This window comes from Phyllostomus hastatus, unplaced genomic scaffold (assembly GCF_019186645.2).
Source record: "Phyllostomus hastatus isolate PE091 unplaced genomic scaffold, TTU_PhHast_1.1 phas_contig_86, whole genome shotgun sequence".
Lineage (NCBI taxonomy): Eukaryota > Metazoa > Chordata > Mammalia > Chiroptera > Phyllostomidae > Phyllostomus > Phyllostomus hastatus.
Genome location: NW_025333977.1, coordinates 74,160,976 through 74,183,020, shown reverse-complemented (window position 1 = coordinate 74,183,020; position 22,045 = coordinate 74,160,976). Strand labels below are relative to the sequence as shown.

Sequence of the window (22,045 nt, the reverse complement as noted above, 5' to 3'; positions counted from 1 at the left end):
CATGGCGATATAATAAAGCCCCAGTAAAAAGTCTGGACACTGTACCTTGGGTACACTTTTCAGACTGGCAATACTCCCCACTGTTGCCACACATCCGTACCAATAAAGTAACATATCCCTGAGGACAAAGGACACTTCACATTTGGAACCTTCCCAGACTCTGCCCTATGCTTCTCTTCCCCTGGTCGTTTTTAATGTACCCTTTAATTGTCATGAACATAACCATGAGAAGAATAGATTTCTGTGAGTTCTGTATTTCTGGAAAATAACCATGTCTGAAAGTGGTTTTGGGAAGCCCCCAAACTTGAGTTGGTGTCAGAAGTGAGGGTGATTTTATGTGAACTCTTCCCTCTAACTTTGTGTTTGGATCCTAACTCCCTGCAGCTGGGGTCAGAAACCTTGGGCAGACTTGGCAGTGTGGAGGACTGTGTCCTCAACCCCACAGTCTGGCTGACTCTGGGAAGGTACATGGGAAAACACACAGCTAACATCATCCATAATGGAAACCCTGAGTAATCCGTCCTCTCAGACTCGGAACATGTGAGGACGTCTGCTGTCAACATTCTATTCGACACTGTGTTGGCGCTTGCCACGAGTGCAATAAAGCAAGGAAAAGAAATAAAAGGCGTACAGAACAGAAGAGAAGAAGGTAAAATCATCTCTAGTTGCAGATGGTTGTTTGTATAGAAATCTTAAGGAATCCGAAAACAACTAACAGAACTAAGAAATGAATTTAGGAAAAGGGTTGTAAGCATTTCAAAAGAAAAATTCGTTATAATTTCATATACTACTATAAACAACTGGAAAATATTCTTTTCTTTTTTTGTTTTCAGGAAATGGAGAAGCCAAAGAACTTATATGTACAACCCATGGACATGAATTCAGTGGGGGATAAATACTGGTGGGAGGGGAGGTGCAGGGTGGAGGGGAATAAAGGGGAAAAAAATGGGACAACTGTAAAAGTATAATCAATAAAATATATTTTAAAAACTGGAAAATAAAAATGACAAAATAATTGCATTTATAACAGCTGCAAAATACATAGAACATGAATACATTTTATAAAACATAAATGTATTAAAAGCTATGAAATAATGTTAAGAAAAATAAAAAATAAATAAATAAATAAATGGAGAAATATATAACATTCATGAATTGGGAGACTAAATATTTTTTAAGATAAATTTAGCTATAAATTCAAAGCAATCATAATCTCTAAAGTTTTTAAATTTTGGTAAAAATGATCAAATTGCTAAAATCTACATGGAAATGCAAAGAAATAAGATTGCTAACATGAACAGAATATCAAAGCTGAAGGGATCATATTATTATTGACAATGTGCCCAGGTTAAAAGAATGTTTTTTAGGAAATGGTGCTGAAATGACTGGATAAACATTACGCACAACAAAAGCAAAAAACAAATAAGCAAATATACCACCTTTACCTTATACCATACACAAAATCATATGTTTCATATTTTCAAATATAGAAGTTAAAACTATGAAGTAAAAAAGACATAAAAAGAATATACTTGCCACTTTAGGATAAGCAAAGATTTTGTGGAGTGAACATAAAAAAGCACTAAGCATTACATGAAAGAATTGATAACAGTTGTTTTCCATCAAAATAAAAAACTTCTGTTTATCAAAAGGCAACATTAAAAAAATCAAGCCACAGACTAGAACAAAATATTCACCATCTATTTATAAAAAAGAACTTTTATGGCATATGCAAAGGATTCTTACAAATCAATCACAAAAGGACAAATACGAATAAAATCACTGGCAGGAGAGTTGAATAGTCACTGCACAGAAGAAGATGACTGGTAAGTACAAGGACCTTAAACTCATTAGAGCTCACAGAAATGTGAGTTAAAACCAAAATCAGATATCGTTTCACACCTCCTGGAATGACTAAAATTGAACAGAACGACAACACCAAATTTAGGCAAGGGTGAGGAACAACTGAAACTCCCATACACAGCTGGTGGGAAGCGCATAAAGGACAAACACTTTGGAAAGCTGTCTGGCAATTTCTCATGAACAAATATCTACCCTATGACCTAGCAATTCCATTACTAGTAGAGAATAAAAACATATGACTACCAAAGTGTTTGGATAACAATGTTGATTTTAGTCATATTACTTATAATATCCTGAGTGGGAACTATTGAAATTGTCCGTAAACAAGAGAATGGATTAAAATAATGTGATATATTATGAAAATGGAATGCCACTCAGCAATTAAAAACAAAATCATTCATACATATATCTCAGAAACATTATGTTAAATGAAAGAAGTCAGACAAAAGGAGTACATCCTGTATAATTCCATTTACATGAGGTTAAAGATTAGGCAAGTCTTGGTGCTAACGGTCAGCACAGTGGCTGCCTTTGAGACCAGGGCTTGGGGGTTAGACATGAAGGGAGTCCACGGTAATTACTGAGGTGATGGAATGCTGTGCGTCGTGATTTGAAGTATCATGGTTACAAATGTATATACATTGATTAGATCAAAGCATATGTAATTGTACATTTAATGCAAGCAAATCTGACCTTCATGCTATAAAAACATTATACAGGCTTGGGCAAAAGTAGGTTTACAGTTATTCATATGGAAGATAATGCAATAATTAAGAAATAGCAATACAAGAATAAACTCGTGCCACGTACTCACAACTGCAAGCTGAATTTTGCCCCACCTTGCACAGAGAAAAACTGAAGCATGATCCCCATAGCCAGGGATTGAAAGAAACAGACAAAAGATGTAATCAGAAACTACATACTATTTCCATTTTGCATTTTATTTACTTTTTAGGTGGATTTATTTGTCTAGGGATGGAGAATAGTTTCTGTGATTTCATCAAGTTGTGTCAAATAGAAAAAGGAAGTATTCAAGAGGAAGAGCCACGAGAACTTTCTCTAGGGAGCTGTGGAGCTCAGGGCCATTCGAGTGTCTTCCAGCTTATTGGTGCTGGGGAAACTACCACTGCCCGCACTTTGAAATGACAAAGCAGGGGCTGTTAAGAGGAATGTGGAAGATATTTGTAGAGTGTATTTGTATAAGAGTTAGGCAACTCCAAACTAATTCTATTTCTTATTTTAAAGTTCACAAAACAAAATAATAAGTGGTAAATGAAAAGCTAAACTCTCCTTTTTCTTAATCTCATTTTGAAAAATAGTAACTGCTAATAGTCTGACAAAGCCTCCATGTGCCAGGCACTATTCTAAGTGATGCAGAGATACTGAATTATTGGAGACTTAGGATACTCTATTTACATTAAGAGAAATAAACTCGCCTATGGTCATATAGCCAGTAAGTAGCAAAGGCAGGATTGAAACTCCAGCAGCCTAGCTCCAGTATCCATGCACCAAGTTACAGTCATACAAATATGCTCAGCGTTAACCACTGTGAAATGCACCAAGTAGAGATGAAAGCAGTGTTGCTGGTGGGGAGGGGGTATTCGTTGAGTACATGTATATACTATTTATATGCATTTTATTATGAATTTCTTCATTTTTGTTATGGCGAGCCCACTCTGCCTAGCAGAGAAAAACCTTTAAAATTTATTCTGATTACTTTGGGCTTGGCTTTGAGATTGATGTGGTAAAAATAAATTTAATTTTATAAATGTGTCCTTTACTAAAAATTCAGAGATTTGAAAGAGCTCCAGTAGAACTGGAGGCCCGTGCTGGATGCTGGAGACAGAAGCGGTGCACAGCATGGTCCTGGGTCCGATTAGAGAGCCGGCGCGATGGAGACGACTTTGGAGCAGCACGTGGAGGACACAAGGAAGAATCACCTATCTTAGGAGTCCTGTGCAAATTCACGAGGACTCAACCTGGGTTGCCCAGCTGGTATCTGTGCTAGCCCAGCAAAGCGATGCCCCTGTGGTGTGTCTAGAATCAGAGCGTGGGAGCATGGTGGCCCAGACGTACAATGGCGTTGCACTGGCAGTGCACAGAATGGCCTCTTGGTGTCTCACTTCAGTTCTCAGGAGCCCATGTGGGGACTCAGGCCTATTCATGTTAATGATCTTACACACCAGTAAAGTTTTAGTAGTTAAGCTATTCATTGAATGTGCTTTGGGTGTTTGAGTATTAATTTTAGGGTAAATTGCTTTTTGACACTCTATGGACTAACTTATCAAAATATTAGTATGAAAGGATCTTGTTTTTCAGTAAGGGTCCAGGTGACTTTGTATATAGAATTTTGTTATGTTTAATGAATCTGGCTGAAGGAAGAAAAAACATTACATCAATTAGAAATCCATCCATGACTGGAAGAGAACAAAAAATCATTTAAACCATTCCCTTTAGCAAGATATTTTTAGTCAACTGATTGGAGGGACAAAGTCAGGCATTATGAAAAGTGAGTGTTAAGTTTAAAAATACAAATTATTATGGTTATTTGCCTTAAACTTTCTTTATCAGTTGACTTTTTTGTAACTTTAAATATGAGAAAAAAATTAAATCATAGAATCACAATAAATTAATGGGAGGAGTAAGCCCAAAGGTGACTGTCTGGTCTAACCTCAGGGCGGAGAGGAGGTCAGCGGGCCTGGGTTCTGGTTCTGGGGTACCAAGTCTGAGCTGAATGTCTTTGGACAAGTCCCTCCTCTCAAGCCTCCTTGCTCATCCATGGACAGGGGAACAAGAGGATCTACTCACAGGGCTGGTGTGAGGACAAATGTGACATGTAAACGAAAGCCCCAGCAGGCGACAGGGCCACACCAAACTGAAGAGCAGTCCTAGAGCTGTTCCTGGGGCCTCATGTCTATGAAGCAGCAGCAGGGAGTTAAAGCTGGTCTCAACTCCTCATCTGTTATTTCCATAAATAAAGTGCCTAGTAAGGGTTCAAGTTACTTTTATATACCTTTCTAGAAAAGTATATAAAATATACCTTTATATATATATACCTTTATATATATTCTTTAACATTTTTGGCGAGATTTCCCTCAATATTACGAAGTTGTTTTGAGATCTCCTTTCGAGGAGGTGGGGACTAGTCCAGTGGCGCCTGCCACGTGTGCCTGCACACTTCGCCGCTGCGGAGAGACCAGATTTTCAGTGTCCTCACCGCAATACAAAATGAGGATTGTTTGACCTGACGGAGATGTTAGCTCATGCTACCGTGTATAAATGTATCAAATCAACACATTAAACCTTAAACTTGCTCAGTGTTATATATCAATTATATCCCAATTAAAAGACTATTTAGTTGGGGGTGGAGGAGGCAGCAAAAGTGAAGGGCACAGGAGTGGCAGGCATAACCGATATATCCCAAACTGGGGATGCGGTATCATTTGCAAAGTTTCTGAAACATTATACTAGAATTATATATTTGAAAAACAAAAGCAATCCATTGAAATAATTCACACATGGAAGAGTCAGTAAGACTTTAGGTTTCCCAAAGGTAGGTATATGTATAACAAATCTGAAAACGCAGAGGCAGCACAAGAAATCATTAGCACTTTCAAGTTTGAGGAGGGTTGTTATAATTTTTAATTGATGAGTATAGCACTGCTGGGACAACAGGGCCATAGGTATTTAGATGCTGAACCCTGGCAGAGCGGACCTGCCACTTCCAGGAACTGGCTGTTGACACCTGTACAAGTGATTAGGGTCATACCCCAGAGAATAGTTATTTTTCTCTCTTCCCTGGTCCCAGTTCTCAGCAGAGTGAGCTTCTTCTCGGGCTAAGATTAATTAGTTAGAGGAGGAGAGGAGGGCTCTATCTAATCCCTGCATCTCAGGAGGACAATTTCTATCAGCAATTTCTGGGTCTAAAGAAGGAAAGGAGGAGTAAATAGTTTGTCTTACTATAACTTTCAGTTTGTGTCCTTGGAATTTCTGACTCTCCAAAGAATCTCTTCAGATAAAGAGGAAATCCTGCTGTCCTCAGTAGGACATAGAAAATGGCCTTTTCTTCTAGGCCAATAGTAAATATGGGGACCATCCATTTAAAAGATGGGGAGGTCAAAACAAAATATAAAAATACTGAATATGCACATAACAGGACGCCACCTGCGTGTACTCAGCATCGTGGCTTGAAGTGCATTCTTAAGGTGGCTGATGGGGTGGGGTGGGGAGGGGGGAGTGGCCACAGCCTAGCCTGTGGCAGGTGCTCAGGGGACAGAAATTCCCTTCACTTTAAAATGATAATTTAAACAAACCCTTGATATGAAAAAAATGCATATATACAGACAGCTAAAAGAAATTTAAACAATTGAAAACATTGTATTTTCATACAAGCCCTTTCCTCTGGAAATATTTTGGGTTACATGTCATAGGGGAGGGGACAGGCATGGATGGTTCTGCCCTTTGAGTGGCCAATGACTTTGTGATCACTGAATGGGGACTCTTGCATTTCAACAATATTTTATTTCCCTTCTAGTTCAATTTATCATGGATGGTTTCATAGAATAATGGGGAATTTTATTTTCTCCCTCGGGCTGTTTCCCAGATGATGGATAAAGAAAGAGAAAGAGCGAAGTTTGGATTAGCCCAGCTTCAGAACATGCCCTTCCATCCCACGTACTATGTTCAATGCCACAGGACATCAAAGACAAAGGTCAATTTTTAAATCCAAAAAAGTCCTGAGGGGGCACCAAAATATATTTGAAAATGTATGGGATATGGAACACTCTTGGGCAGATTAATCTCACTGAACCTTTAATACTCTGAAATAGGATTAATTGTATTCCCCTCATTAAATGGTTGAGGGTTTCAGTAAAAGAACAAAAACAAAAACAAAAACAAAATTTTAAAATGAATAGTAGGTGCTTATGTAGTAATAAATGAGGAAAGATTAAAAATGTGCTATAAATGGTCCCCCAGCACTATCTTTTCAGTAGGGAGTCGATGTTCCCTCATCACAGCAAGTATTGATTGGAAATAGAATTCAGTTAAAGTCAGCCTTCTTCTGAGACCCTATTCTATATATCAAGAAATACTAATGAGCAAGGTTTTAGAGGCTTAATATAACATTGTTTCTTAACGTTTCAGAGTTGTAGGCAAATCCTTGTTAGTCCTTCACCAATTTAGAACTGTTTTTTATTTTTATTTTTTTCTGAGATGGTAGTGCAATAATATAGCCTTGTATAAAGGTAGAACTAACAGAGGATATTTGAATTTTAGATTTCCAGATTGTCTACCTATTACCCACTCATTTTCATGAAAACAGTCATGAGTCCCACAAATGGAAAAGGTAAATCTTTCTGAAAGTTTCCAATATTCAGACAATGTGTATGTTGAGATCACAAATGTCTTATAAATGCTTACACCCAGTTTAGTGATAAGAAGTATGGTGGTCAGGGGTCTCTTAAATGCAACAAACCTAGAAATTATGGTTTTAATAAACCTCTGAACAAGTGTGTGGCTACATCATGTTGCCTTTTTCCTTTATCTCTTTTAATTTTTCATTCATCCTTGTATTATAAGATACACAAGAAAGGATCTGGAACTCCAGTAGTCACATTTAACTTCCTGCAGAGCTAAAAACAACATGCAAGGACAGCATGAAGAGAAAAGGAATGAATTATTTAAAATATTTTAAGTGATCTCTTGGTTTTTAATGTTCTCCTACCTGTTAAACAACCAGAGATGGAGTGGGCTTAGTCAATTAATGCCTTTTGCCTGCAACTATTAGTTGAGGTACTACATATATGGAAAATGTCAGAGTCATCCATTCTTATTACCAAAAAAGCCTCCAATTTTAAACAACTTCCAGTGAGAAGCTGTAAGAATCAAAGCAGCAGAGGAATCATGAGTCCTTACTTTGCTATAAATACATAATTTCAAAATGCTAAGAGCCATTACCAAGCACTTCTTGCTGCAGGACTCCGTATTTAAAATAGATATAAAAAGTACGCAGGTCACAATAATGGAATGGGGGGCACATACCAACTGGGTAGCCGCTAGCTAGGTATGTTAACAAATATACTCTTACATTTTGTTTGGGCATAAAAGATTTACTTTTCTCATCTCTCTTGAATGAGGTTTTAAATTGCCAATTTAAAATACAATATTTTAAATGCAAAAAACTTCTGAATGTTTCTCAAATTTCACCACTTGGGTAGTTGTATCACTGAGACTTCTAAGTCAAATGTTTGACTCTTAATTGTTGCTTAGAGTTGTATGTGTGACTAAGATTATTGATGGTTTTATTTTATAAGATGGTAAACACAAGACTATATTTCTTTAGGTATCCAGGGGAAAGTCTGAACCATATCTTTATTAAACATTTCTCACATGCATGGAATATGGTGATGAAGTAGCTACAGGTAGAAATGAAACCCTTACATAAATTTGTAAAGTTGAAGGATTGATCTAGAAGAAAAGAAAGAAAAAGAATGTAGGAAAACCAAAAATGGCCTTAGTAACTCTAAACTTAAAGGCTCTTATTATAAACAGGAAAAATGGACAAAGGGATTAACATTAGCGCATATTTCCAAAATGCTGGCTTATCTCAGAGGACATTAGCAATGAATAACTTGCTAAGAATAATCAGGAATGCAAAGCACTTAGGAAATCTGAGTGCCACAAATTCATAAGAAAAACACTTTGATGCTTGGGATGAGAATTGTAGTTTATTATTTTGATTACCGATAATGTTAAATCTAGAGAAATTGGTGCACTTTTCAATTAAGTGACAGTTATTTGAATGAATATTTACATTGGATGGTAAGAAAATGCACTGAATTTAATGAGACACTTTAAAGGATATTCAGGAAGCCTCAACCATTAACCTGTAGGCACTACAAAGCCAAGTGCCCAGCATTTACTTACCTGTGGTTTTAATTTTAGGTTACTGTATGGTAATAACCAATGAAGTAACACCCCTACACACACACACACACACACACACACACACACACACACACACACTTCTTCTATTCATAGAAGGAAAATTGTGTCTGATGAGACACTGGCAATTAAAATAGGGAGATTGAGGATGCTGGGGTACTACAAGAATTTAACAATCATTTTATCATAATGTAGAGTATGGCTGCTTATTTTTCAGCTCAATTTCAGAATAGAGGGAGTTTTATTTTCATTCTTTTAGTAAATAAAATTACTTCGGAGTGTATCAGAAACCCTAAGTAAATAAAATAGAAATACCTTTGATCCCAAGATGGTAGATTTTTCAGTACCTTGTCATGAATTATAAGGGAAGGATGATAAGATTCTGATTATTAGGAAACTTATACACATAGATGGAGAATTTTTATAGAATAGATATTGCCTCTGGGCAACTCTTTGTGTTTCCTTTCACTTTCACGGGTCAGGCAGTTTTCTAAATTTTCTACAGAACCACAGGCACAAACCCACATCAAGTTGTAGGCAAAACATTCATTGAGAAAAAGAACACATTTGTTGCCATGTGGGGGTGGGGACTGCCTGAGACTGTGCAGTGAGGTGCCCCTATCAGAAGCGACTGCAGCCCAGAGGGAGAGTGAACATGCACACAAACCTCCACACAGGATGGGAAGATGTTTCTTCCTCGTGTGATGAGAAAAGAGACAAAGTAAGGCCTAGTGATTAAACACAAAGATTCTAAAGCATCACTGTCTTAGATCAAATATGATTCTGCCCCTTACCAACTATGCAAGTCATTTAACCATTCTCTGCCTTTGTTTTTTTTTTTAATGTAAAACATGCATAATAATAGTGTCTACCTCAAAGACAGGTTATGAGAACAAAACAGAGCTCAACATATGCTCACATTATGTGACTTTAAAATTTCTGAGCTACTGCTTCCCTTTGATGGCAGCTGCATTAGAATACTGCCCCACCAAAACTGTTATCTTGATAGGGTAATTACATGAATCCTGAGCCTGCTTTTTCTTTTGATTTTCTCTTTAGTTAAGTTACCCGAGTTGTTAAAAGGGGTTATATTAGAAAATAAGAAAATATAAAATTAATTCCAAAGTCGCCACTAGCAATATGCATCCCCTTGAAAAACCAGTGTCTTCAGAATATAAGATAAGAGGATTTAAAAATGGGGTTGAAATGAGCGATATACTGCAGAACCACCAATAAAAACTTTTAAAAATGCAAATGATAGAAACTTCATCTCTGCCAGTTGCAGGCAAAATATTCATTGAGAAAAAGAACACATTTGTTGCCATGTGAGGATGGGGGCTGCCTGAGACTGCGCAGTGAGGTGCCCACAGCAGAAGCGACTGCACCTCAGAGTGAGAGTGAACATGCACACACACTTAAATGCAGAATGGGAACTTACTGAAATGGTAGAAACTCCACATCTGAATATGGGGCAGGGCTGGGGTGGTGGGGAGGAAGTACTAGGCACATGTGCATGCTGAGAATCTTCATCAGTTAATTGGATTCTCATTATAAACAACCATTAGATGATTTGTAAGGTTGATACTATCTGCATTATTTTATGATTAATAGTTTTAAATCTCTACACCATCTAAATCATTTTAAAGGTAATCTTAGTACTTTGTCTAATCAATTTTTTAAAATTCAAGACAAAATAATGATGAATTTGTCTCTGAATTAGATCCTTCTAAGGAGCAAAGTGGCCTAAATAGAACAGAGGAGTAGTGATGACAAGATGACTCTAACTCACTGGCAGTTTTGCCGCTGGCTAGACCTGTCGCTGCACACCTGGCCAGACCTTCAGGAGGTACTAGTTGCTTTTAATTAATCTCTACCAACCTCCAGAGAATGGTTTATTTAGAATGGTTGACTTTTGGGCAATATATGCTCTTTAAAAGTTCACCCAGACACTGAAAAAATCAAATACTTGAATTTAAATGACTGAAGAGAAAAATAGTGAGACACATGAAATCATACCCCAAGCCATGTCCCCGATGTTGGCAATGCCATCACTGTGAGCTGAAAGCAAAACAGGATCGGCCTGGTGCGAACAATATGTCTTTCCTGTCACAGAAATTACATGCCCAGCTGGAGTGAGCAGAATTAAGACACTACATTTCTCCTAGTGGAAGTCAATGAGCAGTGAAGATCTTTCCCCACAACTTACTTTGATTTCTTCATGTACAGCCAGTAGACGACACCCGCAACGAGGGCAGCAAGGAGGAGACCAACGACGATTCCCACAATCAGCTTCGCCTGGTCATTCACCTTTTCTCTGTTTTCATCTACAACAAAGAAGAGAGACCCGTGCGATTATAGAGAACGCCGAGGGTTTCTGAAAAGAAGTCAATCTAGTTATTATTTCTTATTAAAAATGATGAAGTTCACTATGTTAGTAACATGCAAACTTGTGAATTTAAAGGATAAAATTTTAGCATTCTTACTATCTTGTCTCATTTGCTATTTTAATTCAAGTCAAAATTGTGGAGGCTAAGAAAATTACTCGAACAATGACACTTCATAAATCTGGAGCTGGTAGTCAAGGAAGGAGAGTTGGCAGCATAGTACCTACCACTTATCTCGTCTGCCTCATCGTGTTCTGGAATACTTACTGAAATGAAAAATGTTAATATGAAATTAAAAACAAAATTTGTTGATAAATGAAAGTCACCTTTACTACTACAGTATGATGTCATAATACTCAAAGATAAAATACCTATTCTATAGCTAGGGGTAGGAAAAAATTTACATTTAATAGAGCGTGAACTTCTCTACAAAGAAATTAATCTTCTCTTAAGGAAAGGAGAGTAGTTAAAACGGCAAAGGCATTAATCTACCATAGAAAATTTCACCACTGATGAGCTATGGTATTAATCTAAAATCCATAGTAAGTTCCCCACAATCTACCACCTTTTAATACTACTTTTTTTGGAAGAGAAACAAGTTGCCACATATGAAATATACAATGTAGTGTTTCTCACATTTTCTCAACTTTTCCTGCCTCAATAGAAGAGAATTAATTTTCCTCTTCAGTGTCAGGGAATTACCACTAGGGCCCTTCTTCAAGTGGTGGCACTGCAGGTTACAGCTGGGATATTTTGGGTGTTAAGAGGCAGAATATGTGATGTTTGCAAAAACCTCTGAATAACTCTGACAGGGCCATGAACTTGGGTCATTTGAAAACCCCCTGATGAGATGCATTAGTATCTAATATTAAACTATATAGAGATTCTTCTATGCATGGGCCTGAATCAGAACCTCCAGTGGCATCTGTTAAACTGCAGAGATTCCCAGACCTTCCTCATAAAAACTGGAATCTCCAGAGGTGCTCACTGAATTGGAAAACAGTTGTATTAAATGCCAATCGAGCCACTGCCAAGTCTAGGAAACCATTACTCAATGGGTTAAAATAAAAAGAGAGACCTGTGCTCAGGAAGAAAGGATAAGTTCCCTTTCTAGGTGGGATAAATCAATACTTGCTGAATTAAATTCGGAGAAGTCAATGCTCCTGTTTGAGAGTTAAATTTGTTTGGTTCTTTTCTTGTCAGTTCAGCATACTTTTATAGTCCAGTCACAATCTGTTAAGAAACATTATCCTGAGACAATTATTTTCTCCTAGCTCCAGCTAATTGCTTCTCAGTATATCCCTACTCTGCTAAAGTCGCAAACGATATTCCAACTGGGCCTCATCTCAGGCCAGTCCTGACTTAAGGTTGACACAGTAATAGGAACAATGGCAGAACTGAAGATGATGAATAATTTCAAATGAATTATAACTGTTTTCAGAAGAACATGCTTTTAGTTTGTATGTGCTGGCTGATTTCACCATTGACAGATTTTTTTTCACGTTTTCTGAGATGATACCATTTATCTCATTTTTAGCTGTGATTCAAATACAATATTCAAAACCATCAATTTTTAAAACCAGATTTCATGAATTCTAACATTTGTTTTACTACCAGTTTACTGAATGGCTTTTAGCATGTGGCATTCCTGTACAAAATAACGGTAGGATAAATACCAGAAAACATTGAAATGCAAAGTCATAAATTAGAGGTAATTACAATTTTACCAAAATTAAAATTGTTATAGGAATGTTTTAAGAAAATGTTTGAGTTATCTGTATTCTGAACACAAAGCAGAATAAATAATAGCAACTCAGTTTACATCCTCTGTTGCTCTTGGGAAATATTCCTGTGTAAGTTAAGGTCTTTGACCCATAAAACATGAAATGATTTAGCTGTCAGAACATGGACTGTACAAGAATGGACACTAGAAATAATAAAAAAAAGTACCTTATGATGATGATATCAACTGCAAAATAAATAAAACTCACCATGATGCAGTATAGGAAGACGGAATTGAAGATTTTAAACTAATGAAGAATAACTTCAAATTTTCTTACTTTTTTAATGCCAGAAATGAAATACTCACTAGCAGAGACATTCATGGAGTTTACTGTTCTCTCCAGCTGGTTTTCTGCTGTGCAAGTTAATGTAACATTCTCTTCAGGGGAAATGATAATTTTACTATAATACCTGCCATTGATATAAGGGGATTCCTCTGTCTGGAAAAGAAAGAACATGGACTTAGAAATGGAAAGAGATAAAAAACTTGGGGAAGGGTAATGCTGAGTGAAGCTGGAGAGGTGCGGCACGAGGCAGTGCTACCTGCTGTTCAAGGGTCTTTGAGAGGCCGCAGACAGAGACCACTCCAAGTTCACATCCGCAGCGGAGAGGAAAATGGGTAGTTAACCCATAACTGGATTCCTGTTTATGCTTCTGTCGTAAACTCTAGTAATTAAATGTACTAAACTCATCTTTTTAAAATAGATGCTCAGGTTATTTAATATTTTGCCAGGATAGTACTTGTCTCAGAATAATTAATTAATGATTAACCCATTTTCCCCTATAAACTAATGAATTTAGTTCTTATTTGTAAATCATGACATCGTTCTTCACTACAGGGATTAATTCCTTTATCTTAGAGAGCATCATATCTAAGTACATACTTATATAGGATTTTATTCATGGGAAGTCTATTTTGTTCTCAATTTTCCTGAGCTAAATACAGAGGATGGATTCTTTTTGAGTTATTGGTAAATTCATTTGGTTGTTGTGAAGTGTTAATGAGGATAATCGCTACATTTAAATCCTCTGAACGTGAAACAATTTACTTTAATCTCTTCCCCAGGACTTGACTCCTGAGTCAAACACGACTGAAGCAAATAGGTACTTGTGCTCTTTTCTCAATCTCCTTGTTTATGTACACCATGCACTGGTCCCTACTGACTTTCTTTTCCACTACAATGTAAGGACCTCGAGGACAAAAGCTAGTTTCACGCTTAGGAATACTGTCTAGTAGCTGTGCAAGGGTGGGGCAGGGTTTCAGCAGTTGTAAAATAACAGATTCACCATGTGATTGTGGGGGAACAAATAAAAGATTATGCGTATCAGTACAAACCTAAAACAAGAAAAATAACATATCACCTAGTGGGCCAAAATCAATTCTTCTCCTTGACAATGAAGAATGGCATTATTATTTTTATCCTCATAGTAAGTTCACCCGTTATTTTACCATTTTCCACTAGTATTTTTCATACGACTTTCTCACTGAGTCTTTCTTCCGGTTATTTTTATCTCTACAAAAATATATTCACTCTTTCCTAAGGTGACCTTTTAAATCTCTGTACCCTTTCATTCACCAAGTATTTATTCCGTGCTTATTTTTCTATTTTCTATGCTTACATTACCAGTACCTATAAGCTTTTTGCCTTTAATTATTGCTTAATTGAACAAAAGTGGGAAAAAAGCAGAAAAGAAAGTCAATTTTGATGCTAAAAAATTAACCTTTACATTGTCAGCAATTCATATGGTTCAGGTCTTTTTTCTGAGTCATGACAACTACATTTCCTTCCAGAGTCTCTGTGTGCTACTTGCACATGCTCTCTGTGTGGCCCCTTCACACTAACCAAATGAGCAGCAGTCCTTTGCTTTGGAGACCTGCCATACTTGGAATTATGCAAATATATATGCATCACCCATAGATAAAAGAGTCCAAATTCACCTTGCTCTGCAAAACTGGATTACATAATCTGGACTGGGGCCCAACTTTCCTGGACAAAAAAGAGTAGAAATTTTAACTTAAAACTAGATTTCAACTCTGCTTTTTGCATGCCTTCTCAGATTTCAGCTGGGTCCAAAGCTGAGAAGAAGGCAGCACAGAAGATTCAGATAATCAAATGGCATCTCTGGGTATTGCCAAAGAGTCTTTAAGTGGCTGTACTGAGAAGCAGGATGGGAAGACTGTTGTAGAGAAAATGGAATTAACAAGGGTATCAGGAGCCCAAGGAGACTGGCAATTTAATGGGGTTACAGCTAGAACCCCTAGTGACAGGCCAGATTCTCTCTCTCTCTCTTTTTCAAAGTAAAGAGCAAATTACTGGTAGTGTTCATACATTTTTAACCCTTTACTATTACTAAAATGTCCTGATAAAGGTACAAATATTAAGGTTTGGTTTACGTTTACTTTTGTCCAGAAGGGAACACCCTGGACACCCCTTTAAGCCTTATCCTGGCCCCAGCCCTGCCACCAACACACCAGGCCGTATGTTCAGAGACAGTGAATGTCTTCACCACACTGCAGGGCCCAGTTTCAAGAGGAAATATCCCTTAATGTGCGTAAGTAAGCAAGGTAATGGAGGCCACTTATACTCAGATGTGTAAGTTTATGATGCAGAAAAGTGCATACCTTAATGGTTTAATCACACACGTTTCAGGAATTAATGACCACAGAACAGAACCCAATTTACATTCTTTTAAAAACAGATACTGACCACATCATGATTCTTTCATTCTCCATGGCTCTGGCATTTAAAATTTCTCTTTGAGCCATGTTCTTCTGCCTTTGGGAAAATTAAGAATTTAGCAAACCTTCCTCTGAGAACAAGCTGCAAACTTCACATTGGTAACAGGCTAGCCCCCACACAGTTAAGGAGTCTAAATAAAACCCCACATTGGACCAAGTGCAGCATATAACAAGAAGACAAATACTTGCTTGGTTTATGACACTTCCACTCCCAGTAATTGTCCACTGTATAGCTGGCTTCGGAAATCCTTCCACGTGGCAGATCACTGTTTTAGACAGTCCACTGGGATCAGTTTTCTTTGTCATTTTGATTTGAGGTTTTCCTAAAGTATTATTGAAATTAAAATAAGATACTGAACTAAGGTCATAAAAGTAACCAGACAGCAAATTCTCAAAGAAACATTTGAATGGGTGTTCAAGTACATTATTACCTTCTACAATGAGAGTCAACGACTCTCTTTTCTTTAGTCCTTCCACCTCCTGCAGAGCAGTTTCACAGACATAGTTCCCAGCATCCTGATACTGGAGACTAGAAAATGATGGGCTAGATTTAAGCCTGGTGTTATCCTGATTAAATAAAAAGTTAATTACTTCACATGGCACAACAGAAACTCTCAATGTATTTATTAGATAATAATTAAGCCTAAAATTATTCTTCTGGGTCTAATGGAAAATGCAAGCTTCTTTTTCTTAACTCCAGAAGCCTTCAAAAACAGATTCCCTTCTTCCTTTGTAGTTCTAAATTGGATGTTATTTCAGACTCTTCTGTTTATGGAATTTGTAATCTGGAGCAAGTTCACAACTTTCTGAGACACAATTTCCTTATTTTGAAACCAGGTAATAACCAGATCGAATTGTTATGAGGACTTTATGTAAACAATATAATGCGTTTGCACTAAGGAAAATCCTTGATTCATGGTAACTATTCTTGAAATAAATGTAGATGAACTGGGAATGACAGGCATTGAAGACTTGTGCTACGTAATTAATGATGGGTATAGAGGCCTGAAGTTATTTTATAGGATACAGTTATCAAATAGGGACTCCTTTACAGAGTCATGCCAATTATGACAAAATGTTTCTTAAGAAACACTTAATAACTGGTTACTATCCTAATTTCAATGAACAAAGAAATATAATACTTAATTTTAAAAAGTCGCTTGATATATAGAGAATGATGCCACTGTACCAGGAATTGAAATGTTCATAAGCAGACAACAAAACACAATCCTAAGATTATGTGATGTTTGCCCACTATGAACTTTTTTCCTCTCCCATCCACTAATGAATGGCAGACAATATTGACCAGCACTACTGATATTATGTATTCAGTTGACAACAGTGCCTGCAGAAAAACTAGTTGACAGAGAAACTAGTTCAGCCAAGTACATTAGTTTCTTCAGTTCTGTAGTAAAATACACTGTGAGTGTTCATAATGTTACTGAGTAATCTAGTTGCCTGGAACTTGTCCAGTGCTTTGACCATCAACTATTATAAATCGATTATGTTATACATGCAGTCCATGGAGTAACACTTTAATGATCTGAGTGAATGAGAATTTATGATATGGCTGGGGTTAAAAAAAGTGCAATAAGAAAGTAAGAGTCAGAGAATAAGGAACAGAACCTGGCATTAAAAGAGATCAAAGAGCAATACTAAATAATTTTTATTTTTATCAAGAAGAAAGTCTGGCAATACATTTCTCCACAATTGTTTATAAAGAGAATACTTGTCAACCCCTACTTCAAATGTTTTGTATATGTTTTGTCATCATATTACTGGTTAAATGGTCCCATTATATGCCATGTTCTAGAGATAAATGCACTGTGTTTAGATACACTAGCCAAAGATTTGAGTAGAGGGATCCCAGTTACAACTGTTGCTTTCAATGGCAATTCTGTCTCAGATCACAAATCACCAATCCTATTTTCTCACTCTAAAACTGTAACAATAATTGGGTCCAGGTAACAGCCTACCTTTCAGACAATTAAAAGAAAATGGAAGCACTCACTCAGGAAGTACTGACTAAGTTCTTGGAATGTTCCAGGTGTTCTAATATGGCTCAAAGGTCCAAAGAGATAAGCCCCTCCAAAGAGCTACTAATTCAGTAGAACCTACATTCAGACACTTAAGATTAGTTTCAGCACAGAATTTATACTTAGTCAGGACAAAGCTTGAGTTTCTACTCTGTCACTTACGAGCTTTCTGATTTCTGTCACCTCAACCTCTTTATCAATAATGTGAGGAAATAATAGATACCCTGCATATTTCACAGGAGTGTTATAACTGTAATGTGAGAATAAAGTGGGCTAAAACATATCATAAATCACTAAGCCCTAAAAAATGTAGATGTATATGTATGTGTTTGAGTATATATATATATGTGTGTGTGTGTGTGTGTGTGTGTGTGTGTGTGTGTTATCATTATTTAGCATATACACATAATTAAATGAATGCCCCCAAAGTAAGATTCAGAGCATCAATTATAGATGCCATTGTATTGTTGAGTACCTCTAAAATTTTATCGTGACATGCCCCCAAAGTAAGATTCAGAGCATCAATTATAGATGCCATTGTATTGTTGAGTACCTCTAAAATTTTATCATGACATGATTTGTATTATTATACACAGAGAAAGAGAGTATGAGTCTGCATGTATAATGATATTACACAAGAATATACATATTTGGATATCGCATAGAATGCAAAAAAGTCTGAGAAGGACTCACTTCAATCAGCAGACTATCAACCACAGAATATCACTTACTTTCATCCACACCATGGTTGCGTTCCTGCTAGCAGATATCGTGCAGGACACGGGCAGGGCATCTCCAATCTGCTTGGTCACTTCCCCACTGGGGTTTAAGGACAAATCCAAATCTGCAAAGCAGAAAATTTGCTTAAAATGCAAACCTCAGTAAAGGAAGTTGGTTGAAATACTTTGGAGAAGAAACAATGAAAAAACTCCTTTAATGGCACTTGAAATTTCAGAACTGATTTATGTGACTGAAATAACTGACCTGTAGCATAATCCATCATTTTTCAAGCGAGCTTTGAGACCAGTCTAGACAAGTGAATGGTCAATCTAATTGATTATGCATTTATTTGCAGTTAATATGATTGATGTTTTTGCTGCACATAAGTACTCCCCTGGGATCTATCACCTTAAGAAAAAAATTCTTAAATCCCTTCTAGAAGAAAATAAAAAACAATAATGATGAGGTAAACATTATAAAAAGAGTGGGTAAAGCATGCCATGGGAAAATCAAGTATATTTAGCTAGCAGGTGATAGATTGAAAAGTCATGATGTAATCCATGCAGTGTCTTCAGTAAGGATTGGCTCTGGTAGTTAAATATTTTAAAAACTTCTATTCCATTTCTCATGCAGTTGAAATTCTAAATTATATCTGTTCTAATGTATACTTTTAGCAATATCATCTTTAAAAAATAGAATATATAATACATGTAAGGAAGTATAATCTTCTAGATGGAAAGCAATTTCTATAAAAATCTTACTGTCACAGTATAATCTATATGAGGAAAATCCAATTCAATATAACAAATATTTATTGTACAGCTACTATGTTCCACACACTGATGGGAGCTACAGAGATGAATAATGAGCTTACAAATCGTGAGTACAATTTTTGAGGTAGAGGTAATATGGACTCAATTATGCAACTATAATATACAGCAGCATGGAACCAGTATCAGGGAGCAAATGTATTGTGAATTATGAACACAATAAATATTTGTTGAAAAACTAAGGGAAGGGCTACAAACAGAGAAAAAAGCAAAGACTTATGGGAGTATAGAGACCAGAGCCAAACTGGGTTTCAAAGCAGTAATAAAGGTTTTGTGTGGGAGAAAGTATGTTTGTGGCCCCAGAGTTTGCAAAGAGCTTTGATACGTGGAGATATGGGATGAACCTCTGGCACATAAGCAAAGGCAAAGAGGTGAGAGAGCTAGGCAGATTTCAGAGTGGTGAGTAATTGGCATGAATGCTTACAACACAGGAAAGACAAGTTAATTGAGGCCAGGCTGGAAAGGACCGTGCCTGCCATTCTCAAAGTTGGGACTTTGTTCTATGGTGGTGGGAATTTGCTATTGCACCCTGTGATTCTCCCTGCTTTTATATGACTGAATTACAGTTTGTTGATTGTTTGAAAATCATTTTTCAATACTTGCTTCTCTTGCTAGGCTGTTAGCACCATGAGGTTGGGACAATGACTTGTCACTGTTTCTGCAGTGTCTGCCACATGGGAGGCTCTCAGAAACTGTTACTGAACGAATGAAGGAGAAGAGAAGAAACATGCCTTCTCAGTTTCTCATTAGTATTAAAATAGGCATTATCACACAGAAAAGTGAAGTTTCCTCAGAATATTTTGATAAATTATATTAAAATGAAAAAATTCTATTTAGGGTGAGTTAGAAGTTTCTCTTTGCTGGATAGGTACCTTGCCAGTGATAAGAGATTTTAAAGAGTGATAATGGGCATTGGAAGTTCTGATGAAGAATCTCTATACACATGAATTGCCAGAGGGATAGTAGGTACTTCATCAGCAACCGTGGACCTGCGGCTAAAAGCCTGAGGAGAGGCCTGTTCTGTGCACACGGGCCAGTGTGGGCTGGTGCTTCTCTGGCGACACTCTCTTTAGTCATCAATGGAAAGAAAACAAACTTTGTTTTTGGAAAACAAACAAGCAATCAAGGATAAATGGGCAAAAACAGGATTTTCATGTTTTCGTTTCATGTGACTTAGAGTAAAATCTTGATTTATTTGCAATGCTATTTTTAGCTTTTAAGGAGCTATACAGGACTTACAACCTAATGTTAACAGTTTACCTGCCAAAACTAAAATAATTTAGATCCAGTTCAATGCACTGAACTCCAATTACACTGTTACATGTCTTGTTCAATTTTTTTTCTCAGCACAGCTGATCACGGAGGTACTATGTGGCTGCAGCCAAGTCTTTTGCTTTATTAGTCCATTTCCTATCCCTCCCTGCTTCATCTACAAGTGATACAAATAAGAGCCCTCTCCTTTTAGAGTCCTGAGTAGCTAACATCTCTTAAATGTAAATATACCATCTCCTGGCACTGGATAACTGCTTACTGACCCAAAGGTCTCATGAACAATGATACCAGAGAGTTATTCCATAGGCAATTCTACATGCTGGGTACAGTCCCTCACTTTTTTTTCATGGAACAGGCTGGATAAATGGCCCCATGACTGACTAGTCCTCAGAGAAAAGCAGAACTTTTGTTATCCTGAGAGGTCACTGCTCTTTGTTTAAACAGTTCCTGATGGCAGACATACTCAGATCTATGAAATATAACTATGGAGCAAACAGAGAAGTGGGTTGGCAATAAATATTTCCTAACAGTCCACTGTTTTTATTAGGCCTCCTCAGGGTGTATTGCCAACATCAGACACTCAGAGGGAACTATCTGGTTGCACTATTCCCTAATATTCCTCCTTGTATCTCCCTCCAAGTTTTACCTCCTATCCTACATGCTTTCCAAGCATTATGGGTAAGGTGTGAGATTTAGAAATGTTTTCTCAGGACAATTTCTAAAGTCTCTTTTGATTTTAGACAAAGAAACCCCTCATACGCAGTGGGATAGTGGTGGATCACGGCTAGAGAAAACCTTATTTATGTGATGGTGACGTTGAGTGCAAAAGATGTGTTGGAAAGTTGGTTCCATGCCTCCAAGACTGGCATTTGCCCCGAGCACTCTGTGAAATCTGTTCTCACCAGAGAGCAGTTCAAAATAGTTCCCAATTTCCATGCTGTATCAGTACAGCAGTAACATAGACTATCAGGAATTACAAAATAAATAACACAAGTGAAGTGCCTGTTTTATATGTATATCTTTTTCTATCACATTAGAGTAAATACAACCTTTGAAGTACCTGGAGATCAAAAGCAAGTGACAAGTTAAAAAAAAAAGGTAAGCTAGGATGATCTTGAAGAAGTTTTGTTTCTAAACATTTTCTATCTTTCTCTAAGGAAACCAATGAATGGATTTTCATAGTCTCAACTTCCTCTTTTAAAGGCTGAGTCTACATTAGCTTTGTGTTGCTTGAGTTCAGGTGTTAATATTATTCTGCAATTTTTAAAAAGATACTTAATCGATACTTTCATGTGCCAAATGCACATATCTAAATACTTCCTTAAAAGATAAAATCACTTATTTCTTTAATATCCATGTATAAATTTCTTAATACCACTAACTGAAGGTATTTAAAAACAGATGGACATTCACCCCTGTCAAAGTTGCAGTTATTAGGCCCATGAGATTTATACTCCAACACTGCAGTGTAAA

At 36.9% G+C, this 22,045-nt stretch overlaps 1 protein-coding gene across 2 annotated transcripts in view; it reads right to left on the bottom strand.

The window, feature by feature from the left end:
• Positions 1–22,045, bottom strand: part of ALCAM (activated leukocyte cell adhesion molecule) — a 197,581-nt gene that overhangs the window by 14,274 nt on the left and 161,262 nt on the right. Inside the window, exons 9-14 of one of the 2 annotated variants that reach the window (XM_045851171.1) lie at positions 18,482–18,594; positions 16,146–16,281; positions 15,904–16,037; positions 13,282–13,414; positions 11,420–11,458; positions 11,015–11,132 (exon numbers count right to left, since the gene is read on the bottom strand). In XM_045851171.1, coding sequence (XP_045707127.1) covers positions 11,015–11,132; positions 11,420–11,458; positions 13,282–13,414; positions 15,904–16,037; positions 16,146–16,281; positions 18,482–18,594 — 673 coding nt within the window. The remainder of the gene's footprint in view (positions 1–11,014; positions 11,133–11,419; positions 11,459–13,281; positions 13,415–15,903; positions 16,038–16,145; positions 16,282–18,481; positions 18,595–22,045) is intronic. The other variant, XM_045851172.1, reaches the window with a different exon arrangement.